This window comes from Phascolarctos cinereus, unplaced genomic scaffold, assembly GCF_003287225.1.
Source record: "Phascolarctos cinereus isolate Bilbo 61053 unplaced genomic scaffold, phaCin_HiC Scaffold_726;HRSCAF=1367, whole genome shotgun sequence".
Classification (NCBI taxonomy): domain Eukaryota; kingdom Metazoa; phylum Chordata; class Mammalia; order Diprotodontia; family Phascolarctidae; genus Phascolarctos; species Phascolarctos cinereus.
Window position 1 is genome coordinate 60,695,293 of NW_027556098.1, and position 21,442 is coordinate 60,716,734.

Here is a 21,442-nt window from a genome sequence, read left to right on the forward strand (position 1 = left end):
TTCTATTTCTCACTGCCTCCCAAGAGGAGCACATTCAACTTCCATGCTTGTAGTTCCTTTTCTCCCAGCATCCTTCTGAACTTGAACCCAGAGCCTCATATCCCAAAACACAGCTTCCAAGTCCAGCATAAGTAGAGGGTGATTTTCTGCTCAAATATAGCTGCTATTCGGGGGGGGGGGGGTAGCCCTATACTTAAGTATATATTTCCTATATTCCCTTTGGGAAATTTGGTGTTTTCCCTTTATTTACTAACAGTTAATAGAAGTAAAGGGGAAAAGGGCAAGGTAAAGGAGAAAACCCTTAGACAACCCTAAGAAGCTTTTGTATCTAATTTCTACAGTAAGCCTGGTCAAAAACAACTGATAGATGCAGTTGCTGCAAGGATTTTAGAGGCTCATTTTATAGAGAGGAGCCTGAGCAGGCTCAGTGACTTGCCCAAGGTTACAGTTAGTGATCACCAGGGGCCAATTTGAGTTGAAGTGGCTCATATGACCTGAAGGCAAGGGTTCTTTTCATGCACCACATTAATCCATAGAAAGGGGAACAAGTGGGCTTATCCTTGGGGAAACTGGAAAATTTAATGCTCTTTATTCATTCAATAAGCATTTATTAAATCCCTACAATGTTCCAGGCACTGGGACAAATATAATGACAGAAGCCAAAATAGTCTGTACACATAAGGAGTAATGTGGGGCAGCCAGGTGGCCCAATGGATAGAGTACTGGCTCTGGAGTCATGAGGACCTGAGTTCAAATTCAGCCTCAGACATTTGACACTTACTACTGCCTTGCTCCACCCCCCCCAAAAAAAACCAAAACCAAAAACCAAAAAACCATAAGGAGCAAAAATTAAGGAGATTGTAGGAAACTGAAATAACTACAAGGGTTTTGCTCAGACAAGTGGCCTAAACTCCCATGAAGTCTGCAGTAAGAGGTCTCTTCCACTTCCCACCTCAGCAGTTATCTCAAGCCAGGAGAATCATTACCACAACCAGCTTAGATCCGAGAACATCTATCTACTACTGCTATAGTGGATAGGAAAGTTGAGTTTCTGGATCCCACCATAGCACAGGTGAGGGATAAATTAAAATGATAATTTATCTACTGCTACTATACACCATACAATACTTTCAGGAGCAAAATGGAATTGTGAATGGAATTCTGGGACTAGTATAAAAGCCTTAACACCATGTACAGCATTATTTCCTACAGTAAAACACATGGTGTTCAGGTTGTGAGGGCAGTACCAAAATCCCATTTATTCATTATTCACATCACGAAGTATTAGAGAAAATTACAAATGAATATGACCCTATGCTAATTTGGAGATTGCTTGACAAAGTAAACCAAGTTTTATAGTCATGATCTTTTTTGGACTCTACCTATGATTTCATTGGTATTAGCATACCCTCTCAATGCAAATTAGTGTCTTATCTGCAATTTATAGTCTTAGAGGGTATAGTCTGGGGACACTGAGAATTAAGCAACTTTTCTAGGGTCACACAACCAGTATGAGTCAGAGGAAGGATTCAACTCAGGTTCTCCTGGCTCCAAGGTCCAGTTTCTATTCACTAAGGCACATGGATTCTAATATTGTAATCAGTTTTTAGATCAGTAGCAGTCACTTTAACAACTAGCTCCAGTAGAACTTACCTATTGAAAGCAGTTTTATATTGATATTTTCCATTAAATCATACATATATGTAAATTTTGCACCAAATGGTTTATATACTACTACCCAATAAAAATGTAAATAAAGTCATATATTCATGTTCAACTATACTTCTCCTATACTGATTGCTCTTCTGTTTTTGCTTGCATAGTTACTTCATGTATTCCTAGTTCTTAAAAATGGCAACAGAGAACAGTATACCTCTCCAAAGTACAACATCCTTGAATAAACCAGAAGCTAAAAGATGAAAAAACAATGAGGCCACCTACTCAATCTTATATTTGGACATACTATTTGTGTACACTTAATTCTATGCATATGAAACATTGCTAATATCTATTCTTTTAGCATAATTCATTTAAAAACATATAAAACAGTATTTTTCAATGTAGAAATTCCAATTCTACCTCAAATTGGATCCTTTAGTAAGAGTAAGATTTACTAAGCTGACTTGTCAAATAAAAGACAAAATACATATATATAAGCAATATTGCTTTCTGGATGTGCTTCCTTCATTTTATGAAGGGCTTCTCCTCTCTCCCAGAACCTATTAAAAGAATGTCTTAATTACCAAGTTTTTGCTGTACTATAACAACATGAACCAAAACCAAGAAAAAGAGATGAGTGTATATATGCAAATAAATTAACCATTTATAACAATGAAACCATGTTAATTTTCATATTTTATTATCTTATAAATGACAGTAATTCAGGTAATAATTAAGGAAAAAGGATAAAAAGGTAAATTCATTTATTTACTGGTATTTTTGGTAGCCATAATATAATTCTAAATAATTTTTTTCCTGTGCATGAAAAATTTCCAGATTTACACAGTAAACAATCATACTACAGAAATAGTGTAAATTAATCTGGGGCAGGGAAGAAGAGGAGAAAAATAGGTCTGAGGTCATATTAAAAATAAAACAAAAAACAAACAAGCTCAGTTCTTCTAATTTTAAAGATACCTGCTAGTTAGCTTATTACTTAGGATTCTTAGAAAGTATAGCTTCAAATTCCATTAGGAAAAAGCATTATAAAATACATGCATACATACATAAATCAAAGTCTTCAAGGTCACAGATATTTAGTGGTGTACATTTTACTAAGTACTGATAATACTGATAACTCACCTTTTTTACTAAGATCAATAGCAGCTTCTAAAAGAACTTCTAATTCCCCTTTTGGTAAAACTGGAACCACCCATCGGGGCCTAAGGGTAATAATTAAAGTTTTTCATTGGTTAGTAGTAAAAAGGGTCTATAAAGAACTGACCAATTATAACTTTCTCATTGTTGTACGTTGAAAATGAAGCTGAAAAATTTACTAGTCCATTAAATCACACTGTATGAGGGGCAGGGAAACCTACTGTAGTCACTTAGTTCTCTAAGCCACAGAGCAAAATAACAACAGAGGAAGAAAATATTAAATTCTCCTTTAACAAGCTTAACCTGACATCCAAATGACTTTGTAATGATAAAATATCAGTTAAATGATGACTTTCTGCTACAAAATAGAAAAAGAACTTACTTATATGTTCAGATGCAATATTCTTAGTACTGAAAAAATAGATTTGTTAGAAACATCACTATCAGAAGTAGGAATGATATATGGCTACTGAGCTGCATTCAAAATATAGACTCCTGTGTTAACATTCAGTAGGCATCATCTCTTTCTCAGGAAGGCAAACTGTCACCCCTGCCCCTCAATAGTGGGATATTCTTACCTCTAAAAGGTACTACCTAACTAGTAATTTAGATGACATGAACCAGGTAGCATCTGCCATATTCCCAAGAGTCACACAGCTTGAGCACCTGGGCACTCCATTCCAGACAGACAATATGGGATCTAGTGGAGAGATTACTAGATTTGAAATCAGGAGAAATGGACCTGGTGTCACAAATCTGCCACTTGGTGGCTTCAAAGCAATTCAAATAACCACTCTGGACTCTACTTTCTCCAACTGCAAAAATGAATAATATCCACCCTACCTCAAGGTTCTTAGGAGGATAAAATCAAATAAATGTGCCAAAGCACATGATTAATCATGCATCAATAACATTTTATGCTATTTCTTCCCTCATCTGCTTTATTACTGTTTTATTCCTCTCCTCCCCTAAAAACACCTTGATCTCGTTGTTACTTATTCGAAGTAACTAACAACTAAATGAAAGAGTAACAAAGTGGTATAAAGTAGACACAAAAGAGGTGCAATAAACAAAGAAAAGGCTTGTGGGTAGGAGGATGTACTGGGGTGGGGAAGGACAGTGGTTCCTAAAAAAAGAAGAGAATATATTGAGAATAACAACTCCCAGATAAGCTTACTTTGCTAAATGCTCCCAGACAGGTTGAGAGATCTAGACCAGCCCATAGGGACTAGAAATTGAGACTAAGAAATTCATAATGGACCCCACTCAAATAACTAGATCCACCCTATGGATCATTTAAACTTTGTTTTAGACGTGTATAATATTTTGGCCAAATCTTTTTTTTTTTTTTTGGTGAGGCAATTGGGGTTAAGTGACTTGCCCAGCTAGTCAGTGTTGTATCTGAGGCCACATTTGAACTCAGGTCTTTCTGACTCCAGGGGCCAATGCTCTATCCACTGTGCCATCTAGCTGATCTTAGGCCAAATCTTTCAAGCAAGCCTGAGAATCTCATGTACCATGCCAAGTGGAACAAAATACCAAGAACCCTCCATTGAATAGAGAGTCTTTTAAGTACTAGGCCTTGAACTTTGGTTCAATAGCAAGGGCAACATTTATTCATATGCAAAGTTTTCCTCCTTTTCTGCTTTAAAAAACAAAAAGTAAACAAAATGCCCAGATGATTACATTAAAAACTTACAGATATTAGTACAATGTAGGCAATGACCAAACTGACAAATATGTAGAGGAGGCAGACAGAAGAAACACTAGTGGAAAGACTTCTTGGGGAATCATAACTACAGCAAAACATAATTCTCTATTTCTTCTGACTGCTTTCTTCCATGCTCCTTTTTAACTACGATAGATAGATAGACAGACAGACAGACAGATAGATAGATAAAACTACTGGGGATAAGGGAAGAGTTAGGTGGGATATTTATTGCCATCTCATTTGATATTTCTATCTTGAAAAAAAGTCACAGCATCATTATAGTTTTCTATTAAGCCCTGGAAGCAAGAGCTACTAGCTCTGGCTCAAGCTTAAATGCCAAATGACAGTACAAATCAATGCCAATCTTCAAAATTCTATATGCAGACAAAAATAAAAACTAACCTGTTGATCATGTCATCCAACTTTGCCAGGTCAGTATGGGGAAATGCAGGTTCCTCATCTTCAAGTTGGGGTGGGGCATCACCTTGACCCTGCTCATCAGGGGGTGTTGCTGGGGAGTTCTCATTAGAAGAATCAGGCGATGAAGTCTTAATTTAAAATGAAAATTTCCAGATTTAGTTTATAGATCACAAACACAGAACATCCAGTAAGAAATCATATGTAATTGTGAAGTTTATGAATTCCTTTTAACTTACCATTTTGGGTTATACTAATATCATATACATACATATTTATATACACACATCACAAATTAGCTACTACACTACCAATATGCTACTGATTTCCATATAGATTAATTATACTACATTATAAGCCACTATCAGTACACATTTTTTATGAAAAATAACTTAGATGGTTAGTGTAGTTGAGTTTACTTGAATTTTCTGCAATTTAAAGTTCTCAACTCTCTAGGGCAGCGAGGTGGCACAGTGGCTAGAGCACAGGTCCTGGATTCAGGACAACCTGAGTTCAAACCAGGCCCCAGACACATAACACTTACTAGCTATGTGACCCTGGGCAAGTCACTTAACCCCACTGCCTAGCCAAAAAAAAAATTTTTTTTTAAAGTTCTCAACTCTCTATTTTCAAATCTATAAGTACTCACAATTTAACAAATGATACACAAATAAAAACTTCACTCTAATTTAATAAAAGCCATTTAATCTAATAATAAAGGGGGGTGGGGTGGGGGGGAGGGGAGACCTGAAATGTTTTGTCAGTTTTGTCAAAAGCAGTTGTTCCTCAATTATAACTAACAGGACTCCAAGAAAGTTGCAATGACCTAGTAGAAGCAGCTAGGTGGCACAGTAGAAGATCTAAACTCAGGAAAACCTGAGTTCAAACATTTAACTATCTTCGTGACTCTTTGTGCTTCTACTCTTAAACATATCTACCATATACATATAGTCCTAGTGCATTAGAACTGCTTTGGGGCAACAAGAAGGGACAGTTAGATATTCTAACAGAAAAAAAAATCAAACCAACCAAAGATGTTAAAAAAAGAAGTATTTAATCCCAATTGTAATACCTGCATGAGGAAAGGATTTGTGCCTTCACTGGATCCACTCAGGAACTGGAGGAAAAGAGCGAACAAGTGTGGGCTAGTATTTACAGTTAACTGACAAGCATATAACCCTATCTCCAGAGGGACAGACATGTTTCTGACTTGCACTAGGAGAATTTAGCCAGGAGAGGTGAACCGGCAGCCCAGGCCACCCTCTAGGTGCTTAAGTGCTGCCCTTTGACTAGATCCAAACTTCACAGAACAAATCCTGTTAATAAAATAGTTCTGCAAAGTTTAGATTCAGTCAAAGGGCCTCACTTGAGGGACCTAGAGGGCCACATGTGGCCTCAAAGCCCCACCCCTGGTCTAAGCCTTGGTAATGAGGACCTTGAAATGAAATTTCCCTCACTGGAGAGGCCAGCAGGAGATTCAGGGAGGCCTTCCTCTCTCTAACTCTGTTCCTGGGTGGATGCAGACTCCTCCCCCCTCCCCATATTGTGCCCCTGCAGGGCATCCACTCTCTCAAGTTTATTCTTGTCTTCCCAATGGTGGTAGCCCCTTCCAGGGCCAATACTCTTTCCACAAGGCTAGCATTACTGCTCACTCCCATTTGAATGAGAAGGGAGTTGCTAACTACAATTCTTCCATTAAGATAGAAGATTGTACCTTGTATTTTGACACTATGCCCTCCAGCACCACCCTCTAACCCCCTGCCATCTGACTTTCAGATACTCCTAGGCTTTGCCATATGCCTTGTTCACTATAAATTTAGGACTACTGGGCCTGTCTAACCAGCCTGCAGCTCTGAACCCTTCTAGATGTGTTATCTCCCAAAATTAATACATTAATTCTTTAAGAGGAGAGAACTTAACTTTCTATATTTGTATTCCCAATACTTAGCACAATACCTACTATAAAGTGCTTAATATCATTAATTATCTTCCCCATGTTGACTATTCTCAAGTTTATCTAGCCCTACTCTCTAGATCCACATTTAACTGAATATTAGACATTTCATCTGGATGTTCTATAGCCATCTTAAACTCAACCATATCCCAAACTGTACTCATTATCTTTCCCCTCCTACCCATCTTCTCCTCCAAACATCCTGAGTATTGTTGAGGGCACCACCATCCTCCCAGTCCCCCAGGCTCACAACATACGTTTCACCTTTAACTCCTTATTATCTTTTCACACAACCCCAACCCCACCTATATCTAATCTGTTGCCAAGGTCGGTCGATTTTACCTGTGTAATCTCTTGAATATACCCTGTTCTCAGATGCTGCCAGCACCCTGATATAGGACCTCCTATCCTAACACTTAGACTATTTCAATATTCTATTGGTTGGTCTACCAAACACAAGTCTGTCTCTATTCCATTCCAGCCTCCACTCAGCCACCTAAGTGATTTTCCTAAAGCACACATCTCATCATGCTATATCCCTTCCCCTCACACTCACCCCACACTGCTCCCCCAATAAACTCCAATGGCTCCCTATCACCTCCAAGATAACAATCAAATACAAATCCTGTTTGACAGTCAAAGCTTTTCATTACTTACCCTCTTTCCATTCTCCTTTTCAGTATTCTTATACTTTTATAACCACCCCCCTCCCTTGGGTCCTCTTCAATCCAATGACATTGGCCTCCCCTAAGCATTTTTACTGGCTCTCCCTCACGCACAGAATGCTCTTCCCTACTCACTGCAACCTCTTAGCTTCCTGGCCTTCAAGTCCCAGCTTAAATCTCTATATCTACCTATCTATGAATCATCTGACACCTTAAAGGAAAACAGCTGTTACCTGGAGATAGGAGGAAGATTAGTTTTTATCTATCTAGATGGCTGGCACGAGTCAGAAAACTGATTTCATGTTCTGCCTCTGACAAATGATAACTATGTAAACATGGTCAAGTCATTTAATATCTCAATTAGCTCAGACAACTAATGGATGGAGTTTCTATACCAGGAGTTTCCCATACAGATGACAGGTTTAAATGATTTGCTCCTCCTTGCCTACCTCCCCCTCAAATTTACTTGACAAAAATTAGGCTTAAACCGACAGAAGATTGAAGGAGCATGTTTTTTGAGCTGAAAGAGTGCAATGAAGTTGTCTAGTCCAATTACTACATGTAGTTTAACATCAAGGAAACTGCAGGCCAGAGAGATGATGAATGCCACACAAGTAGCAAATGATGGGCACAGAATTTGAAGAAGCCAGGTTCTCTACCTCCAAAACCAATGTGGCCTTCTATTTTATCATGTATCTTAACACTATGAATCCTAATAAACTCAAAATGGATATGCAATTTGAATAGTAAAGGTCACATAAAAAATTAGAAGAAAATTAAATCAGGTACACGCATAATACCTACATGAAAAATCTTTACATCAAATATCTCTGCTATGGGTCTGATAACTAATATGCATAGAGAATTAACACAAATATATAAAACAAAAAATGTTACTTGTTGATAAATAATCAAAATATATAAACAGTTATAAAGTCTTGAATGCCTCAACCTCTTGCCCTATTGCAGAATTAATCACTTGCCAAACCTCAGTCCTATCCTCACATCCTCTGCTCCTATTCACTTCTTACTAAAGGTAGTCAAGAGGAAAACAAAAAAAAAATGTACTGAATATACTATAGGGTTGGTTTTTTTTAAAAACTAACCTTATTTTTTATTCTGAAATTAAAATATTGCCCGCCCCGCCCCCGCATTTCCATACCTTTAGGAAAGTGTGCTATGTGAAACTACCAATCTATATTATGTAGGGGTTTTTTAAGTATATGAATTCAACACATAATTTTAAAAATAGTCCTGCTATCTGCAATTCCTTCTAATCTTTCTTTTGTTCTTTTATCTTTGGGAGAGGAAGGTGTAACAGACCTATCCCTAGCCCATTCTCCCTTCTCATACACCTTCCAAATACGAAAGAAAAATCCCGGTAACAAATATGCCAAGTCAAATGACATACATTCTCACAATGGCAAAGTCCAAAAAGGTTTGTTTCATTTCACATCTTGTACCTGTCACATCTTGGTCAAGAGTGGGTTGTTATTGGTTATTTAGGTTTGGGGTTGCTCACTGCATTTATCAAAGTTTTTAAGTCAAAGTTGTTTTTAATTACAATATTAATATTGTATGAATTGTTCTCCTGGTTCTACTCATTTCATTCTACTTCAATTCACACATGTTTTCCAGGTTGCTCTGAAACCATTCCTTGTGTCATTTCTTACAGAGCATTATATGAGATTATATTTATACACTATAATTTACCCAGCCACTCCCCAAATGATGGGCACCTATTAGTTTCCAATTCTTCTATACAAAAAAGGACTAAAAAAAGACAGATAAATAATGTTAAGATTTCCATATCCTTTGACTCAGAGATCCCACTGCTGGGAATACAAACCAAAGCCATCAAAGATAAAACTAAAAAGGGATTATATGCATCAAAATAACTACAGCGGCATTTTTGTACCAGGAAAAGATTTAGAAACAAACTAAGTAAATGCACATTCATTGGAGACTGGCTAAACAAAAATTGGTTAAACAAAACAAGTATATAGTTGAATCAATTTTAAATATGAAGAACACAGAAAAGCAGCAAGATAATTTTATGAAGTGATGCAAAATGAAGCAAGAAAAACCAGGAAAACTAAACACAATGACCACAAAAACACAAATGTAAAGAACAGCAACAATAGACTCTGAGGTACCTTCTATGGTTAAAGCAATGATGTTATGAAAATAACAACCCCCCCCTTCAAAACTAAATATTATATAGTAATAATTACAAACTTTTGCCCCAAAGAAATATGACGATGTACCTCTCCCATCTCTTTTTTGCAGAGTTAAGTAATATGGTTGTGAGACAATGAATATATTATCAAACTTTAGTCTTGTGTAGGTTTTGCTGAACTGCTATTTTCTTCTTTTATTTTAAGGGACAGGGAAGCATGAATAGGTGTATATTGCAAATTACATAATGTAAATATAAGTATACACACACCAAAAAATTTAAAAATAAAACTTTTAAAAGTTATATGAGATGGTGCTATAAATGGAGTTCATTTCACTTACAGCTGGGCCCAAGAGAAGAAAATATTAACTATGGAATTAAAAAAAAATAACTGTCCATAGTTGATCTTTAACACAACCTTTTCTATAAAATATATAAGAATTTTTTAATTACCAATTCTCCATCTGATCAAGACTTTTAACTTTTCTTATAATGAATTTAGAAATAATAATTTTTCTTTTGGGTACTGACTATGAAGTGTCAAAAGGGAATGTTATGACATAGCAACTGGATGAGCAACCAACTAACTGGAGTCAGTCCAACAAGTAGAGCCCCATGACATGAAAACCAAAACAAATTTGGGGGACCTAATACTGTGCTTCAGTAGAAAGTACAAGTGAGAAAATTTTGAAACTTAACCTGCACAATATATGTGTCTCCCCCCCCCCAAAAAAAAAGTAATGAAAAAGAAGCAGATGGTTTCATAGAGAATGCTCTTTCTGGGTTTTACTGTATGTAGAGAAATTCTCTTCTTTTGGGCACTTAAATTCTAAATTAAAAAAAAAAGTAGAACACATGCTCCTAGGGGCAGTGACTGTCTTGCTTGTTATTAAATGTATTTTCTTTTATTTATTCATAGCATTCAAGGAATATAAGGATACTTCTAGGTCACAATGAAGCACAGGATCAGAATTCTATTAGCGAAAGAATTTTGTGATCTATTTTAAAATTCTATATAGTATACACTATAATAGAATAAAAATGTTGCCAAAAGATTTTGTTCAAATAAACATTCTTCTCCACTTTTAATACTTTCTGTTAGAGCCATTTCAAAAACATAGCCAAAATGTACAAAATTTCATAATGCATGATGCAAGAAACAACAACAACAAAATAAGTGGAGTCTGGGTTGATGAAATATAATTTGTAGGCACATTTATTTTGGATGCAATCATAACAAGCCTACTTGGCCATGCTACTTTTCTTGCTAAAGTATTCAACAGTACAGTGAAATATTAACAGTGCATACTACTTAAATTTTCTTAGGACAATTTAATTATGTTGCTCCAATTTAAGAGTCTGAAATTCTTACCTATAGTTAATTTGAGCAAAAGTTCCTCAGTAACCTACTTCATCAAGACAAAGAAAGAATCAGAGGGGGAAAAAAACCCTATACATTTTCCTATACCTTGAGTCCCTTGCCCTCTCGGCCTACTGCTCATCACACCTGTGCTAAACTCCAAGCTAGGATCACTCTCATCATCCTCTGCCTTTGCTTGAATCCATGGGGTGTTGAATGGAACTGGAGGAAAAAATCACAAAACTACAATGATTGGGTCCACTACAAATTCATGTTACATAATCTAATTGGAACCCTCACTTCAGCGAAGTAATCCTTTTGCATCTCCCTAATTAACTCTAGGGAAGCTAGGTGGCACAGGGGTTAGAATACTGGCCTGAAGTTAGGAAGAATTCAAATCCTGCTTCAAACATTAGATATGGGACCCTGGGCAAGTCACCTAACTCTGTGTGCCTCAGTTTCCTTATCTATAAAATGGAGGTGGTAGTAGTAGTAGTAGTAGTGGTGGTGGTGGTGGTGGTGGTGGTGGTGGTGGTGGTGGTGGTGGTGGTGGTAGTAGTAGTAGTGGTAGTGGTGGTAGTAGTATAGTAGTAGTAGTAGTAGTAGTAGTAGTAGTAGTAGTAGTAGTAGTAGTAGTAGTAGTAGTAGTAGTAGTAATAGTAGTAGTAGCAGCAGCTGCTATTACCCAAGGTGTTTGTGAGGATCAAATAAGAAAATTTTACAGGGCTTAGCACATTGCCTTGTCCATAATAAGCACTATGTAAATGTTAACATCATCATTTTAGAAACATAAGGGGAAAAAAAATCAACCAGTGGAGAGTGGATATATTCCACCAGTATTCTCACAACTTCATAAGAACTGAAGGAAAACTTCCTATGTAGGATTTAAGGAAGGACTATGCCCTAAACAGGAGGACATAGTTATGTGGCAAACTGCATCAATGAAAGAGGAAATCTCTATTCTGGAATGATTACCTACACAGATGAAATCACAGATCTTAAGTACTTTAAAAATAAGACCCTACTGGTATTTTATCTATTAACAGCTAGATGCTCCTCCTTTCTCCCTTATCTTGCCTTCCCCTTAGCTATGAATTGAAAAATTTCCCATAAATATAAATAGCTCATTTTGATGTACCACTGCATGAGTGGCAAGTGAGAAAACCAAGCTACTCCTCATCCAAAGGGGCACCCCTAGAGACAAATGTGAAGAACTACCTGAAAATTTTTTTCTTGGATTCTTTTATTTCTCTGGGCACACACTCTGTTCCCACCTTTTTTCATCTTTCCTTACCACAATTCCATTAAATGAACAGTTGAGTTGTTCTTTTATATATTCACAAATATTCTTTCTTTCTTCTTCCCTATTTCTTCAAATCTAAATAAATTATGCTACTCTAATATATGTTTCCATCTGCCTATAATTCAATTACAATCATCAATTACAAATATTCTATTTGTAAATTAAAAAAAATTAATCATAGCTTACAGACCTAAGATAAATTATTATAGACACACATTTGTATCAAAGAAAATGAAAGCTTTAATTTTGGAGCAAATTAGATAAAATAAACAACTAATGACCATCAGACTTGAAACTATGCAGGAATTGCATTGAAGATCCTCCCCAAAATTTTCATGTACTTCTCCATCCACTTCTGATTAACTATGCTTATCCAATAATTCCAGCAGGAAATATCAATGAAAAGTTCTAGTTTACTTTTTTTCCACTTTAATTTGGAGGTGCTGTTTTCTCTTTTGTGCTGCCAGTGTATAGTATTTTAGCAACATTATATATCAAACAGAATTTTGTAGACTAATCTAGTAACCTAAAAAACTAGTGATAAAATAATTTCTATTAGAAAACAGACAGAAAGTTCCAAACACCTTGACTTGCAAAAGGATTATTGTAACATAGTTTATTGTAACCCCAAGACTGAAGGGAGGGAGGGAGGAAGGGAGGGAGGGAGGGAGAGAGAGAAAGAAGAGAGAGAGAGAGAGAGAGAGAGAGAGAGAGAGAGAGAGAGAGAGAGAGAGAGAGAGAGAGAGAGTGTGTGTGTGTGTGTGTGTGTGTGTGTGTGTGTGTGTGTGTGTGTGTCCCCGCACCTGTGGAAAGTGTAACCGGGAAATAAATATTTAACAAAATAAAAATACAAGAGAATGTGGATAACGTTAATACGTGGTTTTCTAAGTCAAACATGAAGTTGATAGGACCCTTACCTATAGTTTACAGGCCTCTATTTCTATTTGAGTTTGATGCCATTGTTATACAGCATTAGTAAATACTTTGTGACTTTAATTTGCTTTTGAAAATTACAAGTACTTGAGATAAATTAAGAACAACATGGAACAAGTTAGGAAGAAGGTTGTGGAAAAAGGAGCAGAAGAGAAAAAGGACTTGCCCATATAAGAAGGAAATCCTGTAGGTGACCTGAAGGTGATGAAATATCCTAGATCAGTGTTAAATGTGGGAAAGAGAAATGAAAGAAAACCTAAAAGAAAACAATCTCTTGGCCTGGATATTGGTCCAGATTCTAATTCTGAGTTATAGGTGGAAAAGGACAATTAAGGAAAACATATAATAAGAACGAAAAGGATGAGGAAGATGAAGTGGAACCTTAAGAGGTACACTATGGAATAAGGTAGTTAGCAAGACAAGGCAACATTAGGCAAGTTAAAGAGAAGTTAAAGAGAAAGTAAGAATAACAAGTAATCTGACAACACAGATTGGTGGGTGGGACAGATTTGTTGTAATAAAATTTTTAACAACTAGTAACTGATGTAAAAACTTTTAATTCGATACTGGGGCTGAGATATAAGTTAGTTTAGGGAGGATGAAGGGTTCCTTAAGGAAACAGAAACAAGGCTGCAAGGCGGGAAAAGGAGTTCTGAGGTGGAGGGTGATAGACAAACTTTGACACTTGTTAGAATGATAGAGAACCGAAGTGTTGCACAGAGGAAAAAGGAAGGAAAAAGAACACGTAGAATTAGAACTTAAAAAATAGTTTTGAGGGTCTTCTAAAAAGGAGAAGGCTAGATGCTGAGGAGGAAAAAGTTGTTTGTACTACTAAGAGTGACAAAAAAACCTACTGAGTGGGAGTTCACTACATAAGGGGCATAAGAAGAAAAGAACAGTAATACAGTTGGCAATTTTTCCATCTTGTACTACTGAGGCTACATCTCTAAGACATAACAGATAACTTTCTAAGAGTTGTCAAAAAGAGTGACAACTCCTCACATCTAGACAGTCACGTGGGCACAAATGGCACTTCTAGAAGGAACCGAAAAATCATCACCAACAATCATGAAGTCTTGGGGAAGAAACTTAAGACAATATGAGCACTGGTCTGTTTTTACTCACTTTTGTTTACAGAAAGCAAGAGATGTAAAAGGGGTAATATTCATTTAGCACTGTGGTCTGAAAGTGGGATTTGGATCCTTGGATCACAGTTTACGACATGGGAATGATATTCAGGGCCAGAGACAGAGTATACATAAAAAAGGGCTGCAAAGAATAAATTTTTGGGAAGGAGGCTAGGTGGCACAGTGGCCTGGAGTTCAGAAGACCTAACTTAAAATCCAGCCTCAGACACTTAGCTGTGTGACCCTGGGCAAGTTACTTAACCCTGTTTACCTCAGTTTCCTCATCTGTAAAATGAGCAGGAGAAGGAAATGGCAAACTACTCCAGTATCTTTGCCAAGAAAACCCCAAATGGGCTCACGAAGAGCTGGACAAGACTAAAACGATTGAACAACAAAAAAGAATACATGTGCCAAGTAGTTTTGCAAATCTAATCAAGAGTTTTAATTAAAAAGGACAGGAAAGAGAGAAAACTGCCTCTGTACATTCCCCAAGCTAGACACTGGTTCTTAACTTTTTTTTTTTTAAATCATGGACACTCTACAATTTGGCAGGCCCTATTTACCTTCTCAGAACGTTTTTAAATGCATAAAATAAAATACATAGGATTACAAAAGAAACCAATTATACTGAAATAGCTATCAAAATATTTTAAGAGTACAAGTTCATCATAAGTTCAGATCCACTGCTATAGAGATCAGCCATAAAAGAAAAAGAAGTTAGAATATTCACAAATTCATAGGAGACAAAATTCAAGAAGGAAGTGTGGAATAAAACTCATGAACTCAAAGAACTACATCTAATTGTCAAGATTTTAGGCAACCAGCAAGAGGAATTAAAAGTTCTAATGCAAGAGGGTAAATAATTTAAACTTACTGGTTATCACTGAGATTTGGTGGGCTGAAAGCCTTGATTGGACCAGGGCTCTGGGTGAAAAATACTTAGCCAAAAGAAACAAGATAGGTAAAAGGGTGTAGAGATAGGGCATCAACATATATTATTAATGAAAAAATTCAGGAATCACAAAGAGAAAGAATAACATAATATTTGGGTGAAGATCAAAGGAAGGAGAAATGCGAATGCTTTTGTCACTGGTGTATACTACACAGTATAATACATATATTACACCCACACACACACCCACACACACACACACACACACCCTTGACATTAACAGGAAATAAATGAAGAATTTGGAAAAAGTAACAACAGAGGCATGACCAAGTAGCGATAGGGCTACTAGAGCTCTATCTCTGGCAAAAGCAAATTAGCCAATAATTTCTTGATTTGCCTTAGTGAGGAACAAAGGAAGGTAAATACCAAAAAAGAGAAACTGACTATTGGGGTGGAAATTTTGGCACCTTTGGTGAGAACAGATCATTCCACCCTAAAATTCCAAAGTAAAAGAGACAATGAGAAAGAAAATGGGATTTATCTAAAGAGAACTATGTAGTTATACATGAAACTAACAAACCAACTTAAGATTTCAAAAAGAAATGTACGAAAATGAAAGCAAAGCCAAATAACAGAAGACTGCTTGGAAAGCTGTACTCAGGACTCTTCTATCATTCCCCAGAAAACTTCTCCACTAGGAAGACTATTTTGGCCTTGCAATAAAACCTTGGTATATAGGCCCAAATACTCTCTTATGCTTTCTCTCCATGATTCCTGGATTTCTTCATAAATACCTTAGCCCTGTGTACCCTTACCTCTGAATGGCATGGCTCCTCCCCAAACCTCCATTTGAGGAGGGCACTCAGGTCAGCCATCTCTTCAATTTTTTTTAAAAATAAGAATAAAGGAAACACGTATTTATTAAGTGCCTACAACGTGCCAGATGGTGTGCAACGTTTTACAAATATCTCATTTGAGCTTCACAACAGCCCTAGTAGATAGGTGCTATTACCTCCATTTTATACCTCCATTTTATTGTTGAGAAAACTAAGGTAGACAGAGGTTAATTGACTTGCCCAGGGCCTCACAGATAGTCTACAAGGTGAAATTCGAACTCAATTCTTCCTCACTAAAGGTCCAACACTTTAAGCACTGTGTCATCTAGCTTCGTAGTTACATTAAGTGGGGTTGGACGTATACAAGATCCCTTTTAAATATATAATGGGGGATTGGCTAATAATCCTAATCCTTATGATCATGTGTAGTGTTCAGTTGATGCACGTGCTCATGTCAAAAATGGAAAATGTGCAGGTTGTATTCTGTAACTAGTTCTGACACACTAACCATGTGGTGAAGAGAAATCTCTCTGACTGGCTATGGTGCTGACACTGGAGTGCATCAGCCAAATGACAGACTTGCAGGGTCTGCCCCTTGGTAAGTCTTTAAGTCTTACTAAGTCTTACTAGATGCTTTTTGGGTAGGAGATAATGATGTAAGGATAGGCCAAGGTCAACAGGTGACCATGAACATGGGTCTTTGTCTTTTATCCCTTTGTATTCCTTTGTTTTTCCTGTTCTAGGTGGAGCCCATCTCTTCAATTTTAACCAGGGGGCAATCCACACTTCTCCTCAATGCCCCTAGTAGGTACTTCCTGTACCCTCCTTCAGTTTCCTTTTATGTGTGGTCTGTTGTCTTCCCCCATTAGAATATAAGACATGGCATGCCCATCAAATTTGCAAATGAAACAAAGCTGGGAGGGATAACTAACATTTTGTAAGACAGTTAAGGATCAAAAAAGATACTAAGATATAATTCAATCAAAATAAACAAAGGTCTTAGACAAGGGCTTAAAAAAATCAACTTTACATTGAAGCACAGGAAGAAGGAGAATGGTTAGACAGCAACTTGCTAGAAAATTATCTGGGGTGTTTAGTGAACTTCAAAAACTCAAAGAATTAGCACCATTAGGTGGTAGCCAAAAAAGGTAATGCATACTTTGACTTCATTAAGAAAAGCACAGCATCATAAATTAAGACGCTATTCCCACTGTAATCTGCCCTAATGAAATTATATCTGCAGTACTGTGGTCTTTGCTTCTGAGAACCACAGTTTAGGGAGGAGAACAACCAGGATAGTGAAGGGCCTTAACCCTGTCAATAACCAAAGTCCATCCATTACAAGGACTGAAGGAACTGGGTGCTTAACATGGAGAAAAGATACAATTATTGCTCTCTTCAAGTATTTGAACAGCTGTCTTGTGAAAGAGAGATTCAACTTGTAGGTCTCTTAGGGCAGAAACAAAAACACGACGTTGCAAAAAAGCCAATTTTTAGACTCAGCATCAGGAAAAACTTCCTATACAACTGACCTGTTTTAAGAGGTGTTGAGTTTGCATATAGACAGGAGAAGTCACACACACACTTTTCAAGTAATGTTACAGTAAAGATTCCTTTAGCGAATGGGCTGGAGTACCTGATCACTGAGGTCCCTTTCAACTCTGAAATTCTATTACTTTCTAATATGCACAATGATGTAAAACTAGATATGGACAAGTTCCTTACCTCAAGTCTAAAAGGGAACATAAATAACTATGTCTATAAGAAAAAACAAGATGTACTATAAAAGAAAACAAAATGGAATTAAGTCACTCAATAAACATTTATTGAGGACCTAACTACATGCCAAACACTGTGCTAAGTACAAAGGATACAAGAGGATACAAGAAGAGGCAAAAGACAGTTCCTGCCCTAAAGAAGCTCACAAAATGGAGGAGACAAGCAAATATGTACGAATAAGCCATATACAGAATAAACAGGAAATAATTAACAGAGGGAAGGCATTAAGAGAGGTTGGAAAAGACTTCCCATAGAAGACGTAACAAATAAAAACAAAGTACCTCTGTATGTGAAGGATTCAAGGTGATAACGCTCAGCCAGGTCTTAAATGACAGTTAGGATTTATACAAAAACAGAAAGGGAAGGACACACTAGGAAGAGAGAACAGTGAAACCAAAGGCATAGAGCCAGGAAAGCAAAGGATAGTATTAGAAATTGCGAGTAGTTTATTCTGGCTGGCAGGTCTCAAGAAAGTGGCAGAAAAATAAGATTGTAAATATAGGTGGAACTTAGAAATACAATGAATTTTTAATGCCATATTAAAGAGCTTATACTTTATTTGGTAGATAATGGAAAATATCTGTCAGATATGCTTTTGGAAACAAAATACTCTGTGGTCTTCCATATACTGGCTACTTTAACTACATTAGAACAATAGGTGAATTTTAAGTGGTTATACACATCAAGAAAGATGATGGGTAAAAATGGAAGAAGAAAGGGGAACTAAAATAACAAAATGTTAAAAAAGACTAAAAATAAGATTCTAATCCAGAAAAATACCAAAAATTTTATTTAAATGGTATTAACAGTCAATCCTTAAATCAACCTAACTAGGTAAAAAGATATGAGGTCAGTCTGAAAACTGGAAGTAACACAAACTGAGATCTGATGCAGAACACAGGCAGGTCAAGAGAAAAAAGCCCAGCAGTCTAATAAATATCCAACCCCCATTGAAAAGGGTTTGTATTCAACCAAGGGATCCTAATGAGAAGGTAATAAATGTGTTAGTCTACTGTATTTTATATAAATTATTTTATTATTCCTATTATAATCCAAAATAACCCTAGATTTGCTTGCTCAGTATTTTACATTCTGGACCTAAATTAAAGACCAGTTTGTTACCAGCCTACTAAAGTGATAGAAACTCTTTGCTCTCATAAACTTGATAAACATTTCCTACAGATCTCTTTCTTAAATAATATTTTTAAAATTCATCCCAGCCCTCAAACTATTACAAATTCTAAATTAATGAAGTCCAAATTAATGAGGTTTTTACAGTACAATTAAATATTTTTCATCACTCTTAGAATAAACTATCAAAGAACTGCTAGCAACAACTAAGCTTAATACTTCATAGGTATCTTAATTTTATTGTATGTAATAAATGAGAAATGCTACGAATATTTTTGTAAGACTGTGCAAAATATGAATGAAACTCTAGAGGAATGGTCCTAAATAAGAATTAGACTGATAAATATTAGTATTACAAGGTTAATATAAAGGATTATTATATAAATGAACAATAAATCACTTAAAATACAATATGGAGAGTATTAAATGCATGTAGAAACCAAATATAATTACAAAAGTGACAATATGTTCTGAGGTATTTTGAGACAAACATCATAAAATAATAACACATGATTTTTATGATTACAAAACCACAGAAAAGTAAAAAAGAGTTCAAACATTTTTACCTCCATTAACTCCAGAGAAGTTGAATAACTCCAGAAGCATACAAGCAGTAACAGAGACAAAATTCAAACCCAAATGAATGCTCTTCTCACTAGACCACAGTGAATGTAAGATCAATCACTAGAGTCATAGCTATTGTTACAGGTGAAGTGATTTCAATCAATTAATAAACATTTATTAAGCTCCTACTATGTAAGCCAGGCACTGTGCTAAATGGTGGGCACACAAAAAGAGGTAAAAGACAATCCTTAACCTGGAGGAGTTTATAATCTAATGGGGGAGAAAACACAAAACAAATACATACAATGCAAGCTATTTTCAGGACAAATGGGAAAATTAACAAAAGGGAAGGCACTGAGAGTAAGAGGTATTGGAAAAGGCTCCCTGTAGGAAGCAGGACTTAAAGGAAGCCAGGGAGGTCACTAGTCAGAGCACAGGAGGGAGAGCATTCCAGGCATGAAAAACAGCCATGAGAACTCTCAGAGCTAAGAGATGGAGGGTCTTGTTCATGGAACAGCTATGAGGCCAGTGTCACTGGACTGAACAGTACATGTTGGGGAGAAAGGTATAAGAAAATTGGAAAGATAGGAGGAGACTAGGTTATAAAGGATTTTGAATGACAAACAGAGCATTTAATATTTGATCCTGGAAGCCACAGAAAGCCACTGGACTTAACTGAGTAGGAGGGGATAAGGTGGGACCTGCGCTTTAAGAAAATTACTTTAGTGGTTGAATGGAGAATAGACAGGCAGACCCACCAGCAGGCTATTGCAACAGTCCAGAAAAGATGCTGCAGGCCTTGTTAAGAGCTTGTAGACAGGGCATGGGGGTGAGTGGTGTGAGAGAAAGTTAAGGAATCCAGGATAACTTCTAGGCTGTGAAGGCGGGAGGATGGTGTTGCCCTCTATAGTAATACATGAGGGAGGGGAGGTGAAGGTTTAGACAGGGATGGAGAAGCTGAGGCCCTAGAGGGCCACATGTGGCCTCGAGGCCTCAGCTTCCCTACCCCTGGTTTAGGAAGAAAGATGAGTTCTGTTTTGGACATACTAAGTTTAAGATGTCTACTGGACATCCATCTTGAGATGTCTAAAAGGCTGAGATTCAAGATCAGCAGAGTTTGGGGCAGGATAGGTAGGTAGATCTGAAAACCTTCAGTATAATTAAATACATGGGAAATGATGAGATCATCAAGTGAAGTAGTGATAGGAAATCAGGAAGAGGGAAGAAGATTAAGCTCAAGGGTGAATGGCACCATTTTTTTCTGTAAAATATGAGGCAAAGTTCCCAGGTGAGAGAGTGGGAGGTGAAGGAGCCATGGAAAGTTTTAAGAGGGATGAAAAGGTTTTTAAGAGCCACTGAGAGAGTGAGATAGTAAGTTGATAAGGGAAGTATACCAGGCCTGCCTAGCAACAGGGAGGACCCACTTAAGGTTGAGTAATATAAATTAGTAGTGGATCAAGTCAGAACAGTTGCAGTATTTTCTCCATCTCTGTTCAGTAGCATGTGCATAGGAGCCAAGGCAACAAATGGTGGGAGTGATCTAAGGCTAAGAGCTGGGTATGTGTAACCAAGGATAAGTTAATGGGAATCAAGAGAGGAGGATGGTATGGAGTTGTGAATTGATTCTTCAAGAGGTCAAGATGGGGAAGAGGAAAAAGTGATCAGTGAAGAGGAGCTATATTAGGAAAGAAATGAGGGATTGGAGGTCACAGTATAGATGACAAACAGGATTTTGTAAGGGAGGGCAAAGGGAAAAGTTTAAAAAAGCAACAGA

The 21,442-nt window shown here is 36.8% G+C and overlaps 1 protein-coding gene across 6 annotated transcripts in view; it reads right to left on the reverse strand.

The window, feature by feature from the left end:
- The window catches only part of USP9X (ubiquitin specific peptidase 9 X-linked), a 178,800-nt gene that overhangs the window by 155,520 nt on the left and 1,838 nt on the right, over window positions 1–21,442 (reverse strand). For 3 of the 6 annotated variants that reach the window (XM_078146580.1, XM_020967078.2, XM_078146579.1), the window contains exons 2-4: window positions 6,018–6,062; window positions 4,931–5,076; window positions 2,803–2,882 (exon numbers count right to left, since the gene is read on the reverse strand). In XM_078146580.1, the coding sequence (XP_078002706.1) occupies window positions 2,803–2,882; window positions 4,931–5,076; window positions 6,018–6,062 (271 nt within the window). The remainder of the gene's footprint in view (window positions 1–2,802; window positions 2,883–4,930; window positions 5,077–6,017; window positions 6,063–21,442) is intronic. The other 3 variants (XM_020967081.2, XM_020967080.2, XM_078146581.1) reach the window with 1 other exon arrangement.